The 19,888-nt window shown below is 33.9% G+C and overlaps 1 protein-coding gene across 2 annotated transcripts in view; it reads left to right on the top strand.

Moving 5' to 3' along the window:
- SGCZ (sarcoglycan zeta) overlaps nucleotides 1-19,888 on the top strand; it is a 377,337-nt gene that overhangs the window by 328,883 nt on the left and 28,566 nt on the right. For both annotated transcript variants that reach the window (XM_063155945.1, XM_063155946.1), the window contains exon 5: nucleotides 12,586-12,708. In XM_063155945.1, the coding sequence (XP_063012015.1) occupies nucleotides 12,586-12,708 (123 nt within the window). The remainder of the gene's footprint in view (nucleotides 1-12,585; nucleotides 12,709-19,888) is intronic.

Raw genomic sequence — 19,888 nt, 5'->3', positions numbered from 1 at the left:
GTATTTGGATAATTTACACAGCAAAATCCTATACATTCTGAGTGTGCTAATTTTAAAGTATAATATTTCTTTAACTTTTTAGCCAGTTAAGCACTCTTCCCAAAGGTAGGAATAGAACAAATTTGTCAGGAGGTGAAAATGCATCTTGTGTGCTAGTTTGTGGTACAAATCCATTGTAAGATCTTTTAAATGGAGGTAGATGGGAGATACCTAGATAGCTTATTCGTTTTTATACAGGTTAGTTTACCTTGCACATAAGTGCAGAGTTAAAGGGTTTCTTTCATCTTCCGAAGGAATGATGGAGCAGTGCCTGGAAGGCCATATGGCTTCATGTCTCCTCCTGGTGAGCATGTGGGATGAGCCGAGAGGAGTCAGAAAGTGAGCCGTGTTCCTCAGAGCAGTTGAAATGTCCAGCTGGAATCTGAGTCTCATCCCTCCTCATCATTTACAGCGCAACATGATGTTGCCTCCATTTCTGTCTGTCTAGTCATAGAAAAGTCTTTTTACAAAGCATCTGTGCTGTAACAGGTTTTGTGATAGGACTTTACCTAATATATACTTTTAATGACTTTGGCTAAACTATCATGATAATCCACTCCCATTAATTAATTATCCTGAAGTGAGATATTAGGAAAATGTGAAGGTCTCTGAAAACTGGTCCAAACTTTGACCTGCTTGCCAGCACTTTGATGGGTCTGCCAAACTTATCCTGAAAAAATTAACATCATAATTTATTTGTAATTCATCCATATTTCTCTTGCAATTCTCTGTTTAAGTAATTTACAAATAATAGAAAGCTTTTTTTTTTTTGTTTTGATTCAGCATCAAGAGAAAGGCAACTCCTTTCTAATTTTTGTTTCTATTTCACTTGTAAATTAGTTGCATCATTTTTCTGTGTTAATCTTCATGTATGCATTTGAAATTCAGCTATGGCAAATATCGCTTTGTGGCAAGCCCTTGCATTAACTGGATTGAAAAGTAATACTTTTTTACACATCCATTACACAATTAATTCATAAAAATATTAAATGTACTACATCAATCATTTTCTCTCCAGTTTGTGCTTGGTTAACAAGATCTCTTTGGAAGAAAGAGATGCTTTACACTTACTTCTGAATCCATTTGATAAATTAGGCATATTTTCAGTTTTTTAGCAATATCTTTCATATCATTATGATGATCTTATTGTATGTTATGTGCAGACATAACACTTCATTGCTGTTTAATATTTGAAATACCATATGGTATTAAATATATCCTAAGTTTCCTTCATTGCCACATGAATTGCTACAGGAAAACTATGCTGTAAAAATAGAGTAATAAGATATCCCTCTGTCAGTTTTTAGGACCAAGTAGTAATTCTATCTTGTAGGTATTGCCATTATTTAGCCTGATGCCTCCTTCCTGAGATACAAGAGCATATCACATCAGTTGGGATATCAAGAATTAAAAATTCTCTATGAATAAACACAACTGCAAGCAGCAGTAGAACAGTAACTGAATTCTGTGCAATTTAAGCATGGTTGTTTCAAGGGAGAGAGTGCTTATGCATTATTGATAATGAACACCTTATCCAAAATGTCTATGGAGTGGATATGATTCTTTGCTTTAAGTTTTATCATCCTCAGTGGTGTGTTATACAGAATCTTCTTTGAATCTTAAAACAAATAACTCCAGTACTTCCAGAGCTGAGGTCTTAAGACCTCTTCCCCATTCCCTTATTTCTGCATTCAGTATATTTTCTTTCTTCTTTCTACCTTCTTCAGACTCTAAAAGTTTTTGTCATTTGAGTCTTGATCCAACTTTTCTTCTCTTTTTCTTTCCCTCAGTCTGAGCTCAGGAAGACTATTTCTACCTCGGATACAAGGTACAGCTCGTGTTAGTTCATATCTGAAGTTGTATTGATCTAACGTGAAAAGCATCTTTTTTGTCTGTAATGGCAGACAAAGAGAAAAAACACACTTTGTACTTTTATAAATAGTCTGATCATTTTCTTTTTGTACCATAGACAAAATAAATGCAGCTTATTTCCTTTCCTTGTTTGTCCATGATCTAAATTCAGAGGGAATTTTAAGGTCCAGTGCCTTATTTTTGATGTGGTGCTGGCAGGAGAGCCTGGCGTGCTAAGGACGGGTGAGGTGCTGGCTTCCTGCAGGGCAGCCTTCAGAAAGAAGCCACCACAAGCCTCTTTTTCTCATGCAAGCACAATGGTCTATCCCACTGTCACTTTAGAGGTGATGTGAAAATGATGAAAGGGAGCACTAAATCAGTGTTTTCCAGGCAGGAGTCATGGAGGGGAGCAGGAGTACAGCAGTGACTGTGCAGAGAGGTGTCCAGTCTGCTTGGTATGAGCTTCAGCTCACTGCCTTAGTGTTTCATATCAGCGCTAACTTTGACCCCAGAGCACCTGTAGTGAGCCTGGACACATACTGAAGTAGATTTTAATTATCAATAGCTATCTGGCAGTGGTACTTCAGTCCAGTTTACTTTGGTGCTTTACAGGCTTTTTATTTTACCTTATTGTATTTTAAATACAAATCTGGACCTTTCCACTGTTTCTAGAAAATTGGCACTGAAAGAGAGAAAAAGGTGCTCTGTTGTAATTCTCAAATACTTTATCCTCTTCCCATCCCACCCAACCCAACCCTATAACAAATCAGAGGACCTGGAACTATGAGCAGTTGATTGATTTAACTGTAGAAGTAGAGTCTGAGTGGGAAGAGGTAATTAGTGTTTTCATGGCGCTGAAGAAGTGTCAGTGTTTAAACATTAATCCCTTGCCATCTGTCCTGCTGCTGTTACCCACATGCTGGTGGCCAGGACAGAGAGCCTAACTGCTGCCCAAATGTTCAGAGCAGGGAAGGAGAAGTGGTTTCCTTTTGTAGGAGAGACATCTCAAGAGTCAAAGAAATGGGGTTGTTTAGAGGAAATAAGTAGGTTTTAGAGGTATAGGAGTGGGTTTGAAGGAGGCAGCATACATCTTCCAAAGATGGTCCTAATTCTTTGTCTTTAGCTTTATCTGAAGCTAATACTTCATTTAACTTCAAAAACAGCTGCTGTGCATGCCTTGTGACATTCACAAGGCTGCTGCTGGGTGCTAAGCATTATTAAATTACCTACAACATCTGGACCTTTAACAAGTCTCTGACAGGACATTAAGATTTTATTTTTACCCCTTTTTTTCCCTGATGTTCAGACAGCTCACTAATATTGTCAGGAATATATTATTCTAAGAGGTGAAGGACAAAATAGGGGTAAAAATTGAGAAGACTATTTTAAGTTAATTAAATACAAAGACATAATTAAAAAGAAAGAAGGGCAGTGAGGTCTTTCTGGTGTTCTTTATTTTCATATTTATTTCAGAGAACACTTGGAGGTAGAAATTCAACAGCCTGCTGATCGTGTTAGAGGTGTTGAAATAACAGCAAAGAGATTTTTCAAACATAGGGGTGAGAAGTAATTTGATTGTGGACTTAGATTCTTTCTTCAGCTAAATCATCTTTAAAAAGTCTGAGTTCTATCAGTTTTATTACTGAAGCATTTATGGGAAATTTGCCTGTTTCTATTTGTAAAAGAGATTCTTGCCAGTGAACAGTCAGGCTTGGAAACATTTGTGTTTGCCCATGAAAACTATTTGTCCATGTGAGATTGTGAACCTCTTAGAGAGAAAGTTCTGGTTCATATAAATTAGATGACTAATATTAAAAAATAAATAATAAAAATATTTCTGTTTCATGGAAATTCCCCTGACATATCTTTAGACTATTAGAAATTTCATATCAGTTTTATGTTGAAATTATTATTGTTTTATAAAAACATCAGTATTGAAGTTTAATTTCTATTCATTCACTTGGAGCACTGCTCCAAGTCCCATAAGAAATATAATTCCAAAATGAACTTCAATGTAACACTGAAACATTAAAATACATTTTAAAATAGCAATTGATAACCACAGCTAGAACATTGCTGCTTATTTGTGCTTATTTATAAATGAAGTTGTTTATTTGCCTTTCTTTTGCCTCCATTTAGTACAGGATTAAGTTTCAAGTTCCAAATTATGCCAACACTAGACATGTTTAATTGTGCCATTTGTAGATGGGCAGAGCTGTCTTGATATAATTTATCTCAAGCATGTACAGCATTGTTAAAGATATATTTATTATGGATTTTGAAAATTTCTTTAATACATAAATATATCTCTGAAAATAACTTCTTTTTCCTTAGGCTATTCTTAGAGTGATAAATATTGTAGTTGTAACTGAATTATGAACAGATGGCATTGAATTAATGATTAGTTGAATATTTTTAAACTTGACTAGATTTCTTCCTGTGAAGAAAGCATTCCATAAATCTAAAATTAATTAGTCTGTGGGAACAGTTATCATTCACTGTATCGCTAGCATGTGTTAGAGATCAAAATAATACAGAGTGAACTTTTTTTTCCAACTTAAAATTAAGGGCTACCTTGCATTTAAAATAAGTTATTGCAACATTAGGGTTCCAAAACTTCATGATTTTACTTGTGTGTTATTTTGCACAGATATTTTGGTTGCAGAAGTTGTTTTGCTACTCCTTTATCATATGTATTACCCGTAGCATCTGGATGTGTTATGACCTCAAAGTTTTCACACACTTGAAGATTTCTACCTATTTTGCTTCTGGTGTGGAAGAAGAAGCCAGGTGTTAATTTAGCACATTTATTTTTCTCTCGTTGAGTGATTCTGGTTGGCTTACCATACTTGTGATGGGAAAGCTTTCAGCTAGTCCAGACAAAAACTCCACTTATGCTGCAGGTCTTGTCTCTGAATTTGCACATCCATCTGCATCTAGGTTATATTTCTTTCCAGACACAGGATCGTACACTCTTTCAAGGACACTTCAGATTTCCCAAGGGTATCAGTGTAGCCTCCACAAGTGGGGTGTTTCAAAGGTAGACAATCTGGCAGTGGTTCAAATCACAAAGATGCAGAATTTCAGTGTCAGCAGGGTTACTGGCTGAGGTAGATGTCTTCATTGGTGAATTGAATTGCATCTTATGTGTTACAAGTCAACAATGAGCTCCACTGAGAACATTAATCAAAAGAGGCACTTCCAGAAGCTAAGAGACCAAATATGCTTTTATCCTGCTTCTACAGCTTTCTGGCTCTTGTCCCACTGTCAAGGGCAAGGAGACAAGTAATTTCCTAAATGGGTAATGCAGAAATCCTGAGAGCTGGGTTAAGACCTCTCATTGTCTTGTGCCTTCATCATAGCGGATGCAACTTGCTCAGAAATCTGAAAATGCATTTCACTGATCTGCAAAGTAGCAGAAGGGTTTAAAATTATCATTTTCTGGTAATCAGGCTATATTTTTTTCTCTTGTTTTACTACTCAGTAGTAACCAGTGGTAGCCTTTTTGTGGATGAGTCATGTGTATCTTTTAGTATTTTGTACATTCTTTCATTAAATCTTTCTCAGATAAAGTGTGATTATATGAAATGCTAAGACCTTTTGCGTAGATAGCTTCAGGATATTTGAGCTCCCTAGCTAAAGCAGATAATTGGAGAAATAGTCAGTTTGTAAAAAGTAGACTTTTATAATCTTTCTTACATAATAACTATCAGTATTGAATTAATATTATAAAAATGTGAAATAGGGATTTTTTGACATTTCTTTTTTCAAGAAAGTTTCTGAGTGCTCTGGTAGCTTGTGTCCTTTGTTTAGGTCTTCTCTCTCCAAGTGTGATTAATTCAATTCTTTATCTCAAAAAGGTTTGATTTGCATTCAGAAACATTATAATGGTCTAATTCACTACATTGTGAGTAATATTATACTTTTGAGTCACAACAGAGTTTATTTAAAGTCTATGGAAAACTGCCAAAAGCATCTGGAAGAACAATTTGTATCTTTTTAATCACGTCAGGGGAAAAAAAAAGGAAGATGCAAAGCCAATCTCTTAATAACAAGGGTACATTAAGAATATATTGACAAGGTGGAGATAGGTCAAATGTTGGATTCCATGATTTTGGAGGTCTTTCCAACCTGAATGATTCTGTGATTCTGTGAATATGGGCAAAAATATTTGCTAGCTTTTAATTTTTATTTAAAAAACACCAAAAAATGTCCAAAATGCCTTCCAGGTAGAAAAAAGTCTCAGAATAACCGTCTAATGCTTACAGAGAATATTGCCAGTAAGAAAGACAGAAGTGAAATGCTTTTCTTTTTAAATCTTTACAAAGTAAGATCCATAACAGTTATTTTAAAAGGTCAGAGGATAAATGAGTAAGAGGAAAGGTAAAGAACCATTGGGTTACATGAATGTATTTCACTTCATCCAGTTTCATTTTCAGTCCAGTTACCTCAGAGTGATAAAGCAGGATGCATAAAGGCCCTTGCAGGCATTTTAGGCAGCTTGCAGATGAGCGATTAGGCATCAAAAGATGCAAATAAGTAAAACATCAGATTTATTTTTAAGAAAAGAATAAAGTAGAGATGTAGAGATTTACACATCACTGAATTTTCAGTAGAATTTCTGGTAAATTGGTAGAACATTCAATAGGGAAGTCTGGCTATAATTGTGACCTAAAGGAAATATATAATGATAAACAGTAACAGGTTTAGCAAGGAATGATTTACATTATCTGCAAGATGTTATATTTCCCAAGGAGAAATTCAACAGTCCTGTTTTGTCTTTGAGTTTCATCTGTCTAATGAGGACATTTCATAACTCCCCGTACTATTTATGTGTGTTCTTGCTATTTGATTTGAATGTGGTGTTCATCAAGTACAGCAGGTAGTCAGGTACCTCACAATTAATTGTTCTGTCTATTTTTAACTCTCATTTCTCTTCAGTGGAATGTGCAGCTACTTAGAAACAACTCAGTATTTTCATAAAACCGAGTGACCAAACAGCATAATTACAGCCTTACAGTCTAGCTTAGCTAACAGAGAGAATGGAAATAGTCCCACTAATTTTGTATGGAAAAGTAGTGCCCAGACTGCTTCAGTAAGCCTCAGCTACCAAAAGGTGTATGTTCAGTTTTGTAAATAATTTATGTTGTAAAAACTAATCCCATCACAAAAAGCTAATATTTACAGGGTTAAGGATAAGACTGAAGACTTGGACAATTCTCTTAGGATTTAGTAATATTCAGGTTGCATTCATCATGAGTAAGAAAAACTGATTAGCTTTCTACTCCCATTTACATTTTGCATTGCACAAAATATGTTAGATTTATAAATAATACAGTTGCATGTGCTGGTCTTTTATGCTTGTCAATGTAAGCTAAGTTGATAAATGCAACTGTAAAAAGAAGTTAACATATTGTGGTTATTTATTGATGTCACAAAGAAACATTCCTGGACAATAAAGGAAAACATGTAGGAAAGAGAATGTCATAAAACTGGTAATAAAAAATAATATATATATTTATTTAAAATGTAACCTATTTATTTTATACTTTAGATACTTTATTTAATAATCTAATTTAAAATTTATCCATTTACAGAAACCATGTATATTTATTTATTATTAATATATGTTTATTATATTTTTGTATGTTTATAACACATCTCTAGTATTGTGAGAAAAATCAGTCTGATACAAAAGTCATTTTACTTGCTGCAAGACTCAGTTCATGAATCTAGATCATGCTTTGAGTAAATTAACCTTAATGGGATTATAAAAGGAGCAAAACATACAGTGTGAGGTCCTACAGATAAATTTTGGTGCCTGACATATCTTCCTGTGTCTTGCATGGCTTTCTTATCTAAGGAGCCATATAAGCAATTAAGATACTATAGCTAAAATTACAGACAATGCACATCCTTTTAACCATTACAGAAGCAAAATAAATGTGTTGACTTAAAGCTCAAACAACCTTCAAGACGCAGAGAATCACATTTTGCTTTCATTCCCCCATGAGTATAGCTCATAGCTGATGAAATTATGAACAGCTGTATCTGATCTGTTCAGCCATGTAATTTCTGAGTCTCATGGAAATTACCATATGTTAGGGGTAGTAGACAGAAAAGGACAGAATTGCTCTTGAGTTGTTGTGGCCTCATCTAGAAGTGGGATGGAGAGTGCTGTCTGCTGCTGCTGGTATGCTGCTCCCACATACTATTTCCATATCTGAAACATAGCTGAACATAGGTTCCAATGTCAAGATCCACCAGGAAGACAGATTGCAGGAAGGATGTATTCTATCTGTTGTAGTGGTGACAGACAATATTTCAGATGTGTTTTGCAGTGAAACTGATATACCATATCAACAGTGGACTTGACAGTGCCGGGTTAATGTTCTACCTTTGAGGTCTTTTACAACCATAATGATTCCAGGATTCCACAAAGTTCCTAGAAGTAAAACCAGCTTGGGAGAGCAGAACTTTTCTGTCAGATGTCATTTGACCAATATCACTAATCTTTCATGGATATTACTGGGTCTGTAGGTCACAGTGGAGGAAGTGTCCCACCTGATTCAGATGGTCCTACTGAGTTAACTCTTATAATAATGTTTGCCTTGTTCCTATTCTAATAATTTATGTTGACAGATGTTATTGTTCACTTCCACAAAAGGTAAGAAGTGTGTGCTTTGTTTCTTCTCACCCAGCTTTGCTCCAGCTTCCCTTGCCTGAGTAGATGATAATTAGAATAGGAAACCTTGAAGGTAGGAAACCTAGGAACCTCTCCTAGAAACAGCAGCTTTCTGACATCTCTACATACAGAACCAACTATTGAGAGAGAGCTAAGCGATCTTTTATCTTCTCCTTTCACACTTTTTAGATATAATGGATATGATCCCTTCCCTTCCTCAGCAAACTGAACAGAGAATATATTCTGATTGTTGAGAATCTTTGCTTGTGTAGAAGTTTTGCTCCCAGCTGAAAGTTCTCTTTTTCTTTTCCAAACTCCTCAATGCTTCTGTTCTGTTCAGCTGGTATGAATCCTTCATTTGCACAATTGCTCTTGCATTCACTGAAAATTTTTTAAGATCTCTGCTGTCCAAAATACCATAATATTTATAATTCCTATGAATATTTAAAAAAATTATCTAGGTGTATACTTGTCAAAAATTGATCTTAGACCCAGATGAGTTTTGAATCTTTATTAAAAATAATTTATCTATTTAATCGCCAATCTCAGAAGCATCAACACATTCTCATAAAAGTAACTTTCTTTGTCATTGAGACTCTCCATAAAACTCTGCATTTAATAAATGTTTAAATAACCCATTTTTCATTGAAGAACCAGAAGAAACTTTATCATATTTCCTATTTACAAGGATCAGTTTGTGGTAATTCCATTTGAATTCTAATCCCTATATTCAATTTAAGGTTGTTGATTTTTTATCTTTTTCTGTGTCTTAATTTGCTGTGTGCCAGATGGACATGGAAGGTGATTGAGAAATCAGACACTGCTAGTGTTTGTAATCATATCTAAACCTTGTAAGCCTGGAGAGTTCTTATTTCTATTTATTATCACAGCAAACAATGGTTCTAATTATTATTGCTGAATAATAATAATGAAGTACTGTAAGTAATCATTGACTTTAAAATGAAAAATATTAGAACATTCATTTTTCATATTATTATATTTCTTAATTAGTAAGTCAAACTCTCTTCAAATTCAAAATAGTTTTTATTTTGAAATTTAGTCTCTATTACTGTTAATCTGGATTACAGAACCATAATTTTCTGTATTTTTACAGTACATACTGCCCAAAATTTTCATTTAATGTGTCTTCACTACAGTTAAAATGTACAATTTTAGGCTCTGTACCATTTTAAATGTAGCTGGTTTGATTATAATTTCAATTATACAACTGCTGTGCACAAAGCATGTGTTATAAACCATCATTACATACCATGTATGTATGAATATGATACACATATTTTTCATCTATATAATTTAAATGAAAGGAATTTCACAGAAACATAATAATTTAATTGAGCATTATACATCTGAATTTACAAGTTAATAGCTTTCCTGAACACAAGATGAGAAAGGAGTTTTTCACAGACATCTCTTGAACCTGATTAAAGCTGTTATGTAGCCAATTCCATGTCTAGAATGAAGTAGAATAACAATACAGTAAGAAGTAGCAAAGCTAAACAGCTTTTCTGGTAGCCATGTGTTTGATAGAAATTACCTTTCCAAACAGAATTTGGAAGATAGATTTTCATACGTGATTCTCTGGACTGAAGTATGCATTATTCAAGCAGGTATGAATTGCTGAAAATAGTGATGGCTCTACAAGTTTGAGATTAGAATTTCAAAATACTTCCTTTGTTCATGCATAATATTCAAAGCCTTGACATTGTTTTTATTAGTAGCACTATTAAAAATTCAGACATTTTATAAAACGTGTATGTTGGTAGAGTGGTTTTGGAACACAGCAATTTGCTTTACAGCTAAGAAGATAATACCTTAATACATTGCAAATGCAACTGCTTGCTCTTATTTCAACTGGGAAGTGAAAATGAAACGAAACAGAATTCCATTTTGATAGCACTGAGTACTCTGTAGGCAGTTCAGCTTTTCTAAACCAGTTTTATTACATTCACACCTGGTTCTATGTCAAAGAGACAGATATAACATGTATTATGTTTTTCAGTAATCTCTAAAGTGCCTTGAACACGCTAACTACCATTTCAGGAATAAGGAATACCGAGTAGTACACTATTAAGTCCTGAGTGAAACATAAAAACCCATTTATTTTAGCATTAAAATTTATTTACTTCCTGTAATGGTATTTTGGACTAGCTGAATTCTAGGTGTATTTTTATGCTATGTGATTCTGAAGCAGCACAAATCGCATCTAAAATATATGCAGTCCTTAGTCAAAGTTCCAGACCATTGTTATTTAAGTCATTTTTAATGAAAACCTATATTATCCTAAATGCATCTCAAGTTTTTAAAAGCCGTTTTTGAAACATAGGCTGTCACTTAGAGTGATATATAATGACTAAGAATGTGGCAGGTCTTTTCTCTTTTTTATTTCTGACACATTTTTTGTTAATTTCTTTTCCTTACACAGCTAACAACTTTGATGGGTGTAAAGTAGTAATGTCACAGTACTTATAATGCCACTTTTTTTTAGGTGGCTAAGCTATCATCAGCTCTTAAATAAAGATGAAACTGTTTACTATTAAGTTATTTGTAATTATCCTTTGGTTTCCTGAACCATAACTATGGTTGCAGGACAAGGGCATGCCCAAACATCTGCATCTGAAACCTGAAATCTGCCTCTGCTCTTACAAAGATTTTATATTTTTTTAAAACAAAGCCAACAACCTGATTAACACATTTTAAAAAACTTCAGTGGGGGAGGGGAGTGGGGAAAAAAATACCATTTTGCACATTTACAGAATAAACATATCTAAATTCAACAAAATGCATCATCACAAGTATTTTATTTTTTCATTTTCTTTTTCCATTGTGAATCAAAAATAGCCAATTATTTTTTACAGTACAAACATATGTTCATCTGAAAGTAAGAGGAATTGTTTTGATCCCATAGCTGATTCTGTAAATTATGAACTGCTAAGGCGATTCCTTGACCAAAATTCATTATCACAGTTTTTATATTCTTTAATACACATTTTGATACTATGCATTTGCATATTAAAATAAATACATATTATGCAGGAAGAGTTTTTTTTCCAAAGTTTTTAACCAGATTATTAAACTGAGATAACATATATAAATTTATTTGTTCATAATGCCCTCCACACAATTTTTGCGCATGTAGATTTATGCCAGGAACGCATTACAAGTATAATTAGGGATCATAGAGAAAATTTCAGATTATTATTCCCTGAAATAATGTATCTTGCTTTATGTCTTGTTGTGCCATATGCAGTTGGTTGCTTTTCAACACCATTTTCAGAAATGATGTTTGATTTCACTTATTAATAAAAAAAATTTTTAGAAACAATTTAGTACACAAATCACTGGAGAGTAAGAATAAGACCTGTAAATTGAAAAGCATAGTGAATTTAAAGTCTTAGTACCTGCAAACTGTCTTCATTGCAGTTAGATCAATCCATATATCTGTCCAATTCCACAATTATTTTAAGATTTTTGAAGTTGGAGACATTTGGGAATGTTGTTTCATAAAATGTGACATAAATTTTGATATCTTAGTCCATGTTTTTTTGTTTTGTTGGGTTGTTTTTGTTATTTTACTCTCTAAGTTTTTCAGTAGAACTGAATGAAAAATACCATTTTCTGCTGTGTTGAGTTGTGTGTCTTGATAGAATAAGGTCATGTGTTATCTTTATTTGTTCATTGGCAGGAAACTGCAATTTAGACTGAACAAACCCCAGAAAGCTCTGTCTGAATTGGCATTTCAAGATCTCAGTGTTTAAGTACATTCTAAATATTAGTGTTGATTTCCACATAATGCTGAAATAGATGTTTTCATAGTTATTTCTGTAAACTATTTTAACAGTATTTTATAATGCAAGTTTTCTATCAGGCTTACAGAAAGCCAAATATTTTCATAAATCATCATGTATTCAATAGGTTTTGGATATTCAATTTGTGCCAATGATTAATTCTTCAAAATATCTTGGATGTAATGATCCCTTCCTTGATTTCAGGGGCTGATGCTGTGGAAGCTCAGTGTAAGAGATTTGAAGTGAGGGCAAGTGACAGTGGAAGAGTGTTGTTTTCTGCAGATGAAGAGGAGATTGTCATTGGAGCTGACAGACTGAAAGTAACAGGTAAGGTAATGATACAGATTCTAAATGCATGTAAACATATATTTTTAAATACCTTTAGTAGTAGTTAAACTATCAATCTTCTACACAGTTTTAGTCCACTGGAGAAGAAAACATCTTCTTATTATCAGAGATTGTTTGACCAACCAGAAGATATTGCATAATCTAAATATCAGTTCCTCTAAAGGCAGATTTAAATCTTTCTTCAGGATCAACTGTGGTACAAATCACACTTACCACTGTGTTTTGGCTTTATATGTTACCATTATATGTATTGCTTTGTGGTGTGTGTGCCATTTGTTTAGGTAAAATGTTAAAAATATTATATATATGGCAGCCTTTGTTTTTTCCTGTATACAAAGTATCAAGTCTAACTTCCACTTCCATATGAATTAAGATTTCATGAGTCTCAGCTGAAAAACCTTGCCTTGACTTGGGTGTATTAGTTTATAATGAAATTAAGGTTACTGTTATTTATAATGTTATTTATTTATAATGAAATTAAGGTTACTGTTATAGTTTCACCACAGCCTGCAATTTAACCTTGCATTCACTCCTCCACTGGTGTGGGTGGGGGAGAGAACTGGAAGGGCGACAATTGAAAAGAAAACTAATGTGTGGAGATAAAGGCAGTTCATAGGTAAAGCAAAAGTCACACACACAAGCAAAGCAAAATAAGGAATTAAAATTAATTCACTGCTTTCTGTGGGCAGTGAGGTGTTCAGCAATCTGCAGAAAGGCCCCATCAGGCATAACGTGGAAAAAGAGAGTCATGCTGAATCCTGCTAAGGCTCAAACTTGGTCATAATACTAAATGCTGAGAGAATTAATCTTAAATGTACAATTGACACAGGAGACTTCAAAGTGTCTCTCATATGTTAAAAAAATAAAACAACTTATAAATGGCACTAAGAATTAGATCCCCACCACTGAGAAATGCATTCATAAGTTTTTTATGTCATGATCATTATTTTTTAATCAAATATTTGGCACCATAAGAATTAATTTTATCCAAAGATTGTGTGATACCTTTAAATTCTTCAGCAAACACATGAAAGGTGATGAGTCCCTGTGAGCAACATCAATCAGACTGTATTACTCCACATGGCATGATGTGACTGATGAAACCTGGCAGGAAATCATAATGTCAAACATCAACCACAATTTTTTTCTTTAGTTTATTTTTCTCAAGCTTGTGTTTTTTATTATCATGGTGCCTTGGGGTGAATATAGGAAAGGAATTATGGAAGAAGAAATAAAACAAAAGTTGAATATAAAAAAGAGAAAATAAGATGTGCTTATTTGGAGAAAAATCTCTCACATGTATTTATTTAAGGGTAGTACTGCAATGAAATTGTTTTCTTTTCTTCTGTAGCAATCAATAGTGTCTCTTTGAAAACACTTCACTGTGAATGTGTCCAATAAATTATTTATTTTGGTCATTAATTTTGAAAGTATGCTTATGGGCATTTGTAAACTACCATGGCAATGTAGGATTTTTTGTATATTTTTCCTGCATTCAGAAGAGTGTTTGTTAATGGTCAGCTTTTAAAAGCAGTCTATTATATGTCAGTCTAAGAAATTCTTGATTAGAACAATCTGAAAATTAAGTTGACAGCTTCTCACTGATTATTTTTTGTAAAATTTTTATTTGTAAATTTTTATGTAGGTAGAAAGGTATAGTAGAAACAGAGTAGGAATCCAGATATCAATTTATTTCCCAGATAAGAAAAATATAGTATCAGAAGTAGTACTTTTGGTTTAGAGATATTGCAGTTATATATTTATATAAGAGTCTCTCACTTTAAAATTAGGCAATTGGCTGTTTTACTTTAAATTCTTATTCTTCCTTACATTGTTAGTTTTGCTTTTTCTTTTAACTGCATAAGCTCTTTTCTGCTTTATTACTCAAAGAAAGAAGAAAAAGGATTCAAATTTTTATTGTTGTTGTTAGAGAGAGCAGTTAGAATTGCAACTGTCTATTTTCCTTTTGCACAGAGATGCCTCCTGCCTACAAGTTGAGGATGTATCATGGGGATTTGGAGGGAGGAAAGAGAAAGGCTTGGAGAAGTGAACATTTTGTTAAAGAACTGGGGAAACAAGTAGTAATAAGAAGCTCATTTTCTGGCGGGCTCATGGGTTTCTTTCTGCACATGGGTAAATCTTTCTCCATTTTTTTATATTCACCCTGCTGTTCCAAGCATCTATAGCACCACAGGGTCTTCTTCTGTCTCTCTGCAGCTATGGAACAAGAATATCCGTTTGATTTTTACTTCTATTATTTGAATCTTAGTTCAAAATTTTCTTCCCTTTGCTTTTATTTAATTTTTCTTTTACCTGGAATAAGATCTCTGTAAGATACTCTTGTAACAGAACTGTACTGGTGAACCTTGTTCCTGAGAGTGCAAGCACACATCATGAGGCAGCTTTATCCTGCCAGAGCACTTTTGAGAAAGATTAAAAATCCCTTAGGTCAGCGTACCTTTTCCTGAGACAGTGCTGTGAAATAAACTCATATAAAAGCCTTCACTGGAGGGCTCTGTTAGTATAGTTTGTTTGGGTTTTTTCTCTTTTTCCTTGAAGCAAACTTGTAGTTAGCAGCTGTATAAGAAGGATGAAGGAACCTGGAATTCACCTAGTTTTAGTCAAACTGCGCCTACTTGTTTTGACAATGTAAATGAGGTTTTTTTCTGTTTTGTCTTCCAAGATGGGTTTCTTAGTTAAGGCTAAATGCACACTAACAGAAATTCTCTTTTTTCCCATTCAACTCATACTTTTCTATCCAAATTTTACAAACATTTTGCTTTTTAAAAAGGGTATTTCTCTATGATTTCAAAGGAGAAGAGACAGTGATGTAACTCTCATGTTGTCTCCTACAAGTTCTTTTGATCTATGTAATTCCTTCATTTTTCCATATTGTTCTTTATTTAAACATGATTTTACTCTGACCCTTCTTCTGAGACCCATAAAAACTATAGTATAATTTCTTTTGTTCCAGGTCTACATAGCTTCTATGCCAGTCATTCTTGCACATGTGGCTTTTTATGTTTATTAATTATCCTTTAAAAAGGCAAAGCAAAAATAGATTTGCAATTTAAATTGGATAGGTCGTCATTCAGAAGCCATTGCTGTTCTGCAGTCAAATCCAATTATGTTTTCTAGATGTTGCAAATCAGCTACATAATTTTTTCTAAATAACCCAGTCTAAATTGTTTGGAAAATACTACTTACCTTTAAATAAATTGAATTATTCTTGTTTACTACTACTTAATTTCTGGATTATTTTTGTTCTTACTGCTGCATATCTGGGTGGTGTAGTCTCTTTTAGCCCAGGACTTGGATAGAACTGAATTTTTTTTATTATGATAATTAACATGACAACAGTAATACTTTTTCTCTAAAAAGAAATAAGGACCTACTTAGAAATTTTTTAGTTATAGTTTTACCAAGATTTTAGTTCTGTAGAGTTCAACCTCTCCATAATTTTTGGAAACACAAATTTCTCAGATACATGAAGCTCCACGTCTGTATTGTATGACCTGATCTAATTGGTTGAAGATCACTTTTTTCCCACATTTCAAACATAGAAATAGTTCTCACTGGGGGAATTGCAGTTGTACAAAGGTCTGCACATTATTGCTTGCAGTGCTAGGAGAAACAAAAGAGGCATAAAAAAATTGCAGGTCATTATGACTTCCTAAGACCCTTCTTCCTTGTCAAAGAGCACGATCATGTGGGAAAATGGAAGTTGGAAAAGGACAGTAGAGCACATACGGTGGTAGCTTTGTCAGATTAATAGCAGGATGTATATAGGGCAAATATACTTTTACATCAAAACACTGTCAGGAAAAAGTATGTGAAGGGCTGCAAGTATCTTTTTCGTTACACTGAAGTATATGCTTACAGTGGTTTCAGTCTGGCTTTTGATCAGTCATGGACTTCACTAGATGAAAGATGAGAGCCTTGATGTGTCAAGCAAGCTTCAGAAGGTTCCAGCATACCTATACTCCAATAATATTCTGATAATAATCAGAATTAATATGCAGAGGAGTGCATCAATACTTCAGTTTTTATTTTAAGACTATGCTGCAGGACTGGGAGTCTGCAGGTAATTGAAATATGGAAAGGTCTTCCAGGGTAGTTAAAAGGAAATGATAAAGTAGAAATACGGCTTATGGCTATAAAAAGGAAATATGACAGAATTATGAGGAAATATATGTGAATTGCAAATTAGGTTGGAGAAGTAGAAATAAAATATTTATAACAAGTACTGAAATGTAGAAAAATAACTTATTATTTGATATATGTGGTTATTACAGTAGACTTATATCTAGTGCATTGAGAGACTGAATAGGAATTTCAGTGTGAATGGGATAGAAGGTCTTGGATTTTCCAGGTTCAGTGGGTGGATTGCTGTTCAGGACAGATGGAGTTTGGAGAGTGAAGTGGCATAAGATGAAGGGAAGCATTTAATCATTTTAAGGTGGCTTATGGAGCCCTATTATCTGACCACAGTAATACAGTATTTGATGCGGTACTAAAATTTAATCCTTTAAGCAGATATGACAAATTCTTGGTATCCTGAACACTGAGTGAACCTGAAATCTTTTGTCGTCATCTGTCAGTAACAAAAATGCATCACATATATAGGATTTCTTTGTTTCCTGAGTAATGAATACATTAATATGTACTCCAGTGATGAATAAGGTTTCTGATGAGTTATTTAGCACTTAATGTCTATTCTTGCCTTTAAGGGAGCTCTGACTGAAAGATATTATTGTGGTAGTCTAACCACTTGACAAAACAACCTGTCAGGGCATGACTCTGGAGGTACAGCTGCAGAGCTGATTACAATCACATTTATATATCTGACTCAAACCTCTCTATGAAATGAAAGCTTTATGGGCAGACTAAAAATGGTGAGAATAAATAAATGAATAAATAATTTTTTTTTATCCAGGACATTGCTTAAATAAATTTATATCTTCTATTTAAGGGTAGAATGCACCTAGCCAGCTCAAACTCCAAGCAGTGTGTACTTACACCAGCCTGGAGGTGACTGTGTAGACTGTTGGAAGAATACATTAACCTAAGGATAGTAACAGTTTATTGGCAAAATAAAGATTTTGATTTTTGGCACTTAAAATTGTAGGGAAGCAAAAGAAGAATTGGTCTCAGAAACGTATGTAAAGTGAAATAAGTCTTGGTAAAAGGAATTTTTCTGAAAAGGTAATAAACCAAAAAAGCAGGCAAATGTGCAGAGAGTTCTGTCAGAGCAAGAAAACATAGTCAGTTCCTCTACAGCCATTTCAGTGAAAAATACTTATCTTGCCTGTTCTGTAGACTGAGAAATAGAAGAAGCTAGCATATAGTCAGGCAAAAAAAAGGAAAAGAAAAAAGCCCCGTCAAATAACACTCTTTCACAATAAAGGTAGAAGAAAATCATCTCCTAGCTAGAGAGTCAACCTTTCTGTAATCCATAGCTTTTTTAATAACTCTCCTTAAGTAATCAACTTATTTTTTTCCCTTTTTTTCATGATAATATCAGTTACAAGAGAAGACAGATTTTAATCCTTTCTTCTCATTCTGGGCTGTTATCCATTTAATTCTGTTAAATAGGGTTTATTTTTTTAAAGCTGATTCTGTTCTTGTCTGAGCTGTTGCTTTGCAGAATGCAGCCAGCAGTTTTTCAAGGTTAGTGAATGAACATTTTCCTTGCTCTGGTACAGAGCAGCATCAATCCAGAGGCTGGTTCAAACTTACCAAGTGAATCTGATTTTCAGGTTAAACAGTTAACACCAAGATTAACACCAATATCCACTATTGGATATTTGTGGCCAATGTAAGAATTAATGCTTTTAGGAAAAACTTCCAATTTCTGCATCATATGCCTAATCATATTCTGTGTTTCCTGCTGAAGGACTGTGTAAAGTCTACAGATGCAATTTAAAATACTTCTAGTTTGAGGTATCGGAATTACACCAGGCAAATCCACATGAGCTAGAGAAGCACCAAAGCTCAGTGGAAAATTGCCCCACTCTTAGTAAGCTAACTTTTAAATCAAAACAAAAAGAGCATTTGGTTCCAAATACTCACACTATAATGGTGACACTACAGGTCAAAGAATTTTTGCTTTGTCCTGGAGCAGTATTCTCATTGGGTGCTAGAAGATGAAATAATTTGGATTTCAATTTTTAAAGCTTTCAGAATAGGAGAAATACTGTTACTTTTTCAGGAGATATTGTTGGCATCTGACTTTTCACTAAGAATAAACTGATGTACCTCTTACTGTAAGACATGTAATGCATGTCAGAAGTGCGCTGCATTTTCTCTGACTTATGTTAGAAAGCCCTGCTAAAATGGCATTTTTCTTTTTATTGAACCTTAAGCAAATTTTTATCCCAACTTTCCGCACAAGCTAATTTATTTAGTAATCACAAACTGCATGGTGAGATTATAGAAGCATTTGCCATGACATACATCATCCTTTACAAACTTACATGAATCAACTCTAAATTTAGGTGGAAAGTAGCAGAAAGCCTCACATGAAGGTTTGAGGGCTGTTTGTGGCAGTCACAGTTTGATTCAAAGCCTTACTCAGAGGAAAAGTTAGCTCACCACCAGTAACACCTTGCACTTCACTGTTTTCCCTAGTTTAGTTTATAAAGCAGGTATGCGGGTAAAGCTGTGAAAAACATTGATTCCAATAATGTCTCCTCTGCAATACATTTCAAATCTTATTCATAGCAGACTCCTATAAGCTAGGAATAATTTTGCACACAAAAAGCAACTCCAGAAAAAAAATATTTAAACAAAAAAAAAAAAAAAAAAAGAAATGGCCTGCAGCTTTCAGCCTACATTGTGAATTTAAATTCCTATCCTCATTGTGGCTAATGATGAGTTTAAATTTCACAGTGTCTGCCAGCATTAAATTCAGCACACCAAGACACAAACATAGTAAGCCATTATTCTGGCTGTAGAAAAGTAAGAGGTGGTAAAAATCAACACATAATCTATGAAAGACATGAAATTATCTGTGGTAAAAATTATCTCACAGAAATAGAATGAAGAAAAATACCTCAATATCCAGGCAGAGATGGATGCATCTAAAAGCTATATAACTACTCTGAGATACAAAATAAATTATTATTTGTACTTCATGGGTATTGAAGAAAGGGCAAAT

The sequence above is a fragment of the Melospiza melodia genome, chromosome 5 (assembly GCF_035770615.1).
Source record: "Melospiza melodia melodia isolate bMelMel2 chromosome 5, bMelMel2.pri, whole genome shotgun sequence".
Classification (NCBI taxonomy): Eukaryota; Metazoa; Chordata; class Aves; order Passeriformes; family Passerellidae; genus Melospiza; species Melospiza melodia.
The sequence above is the reverse complement of the archived record's forward strand: the minus strand, read 5'-3'. Positions and strand labels throughout refer to the sequence as shown.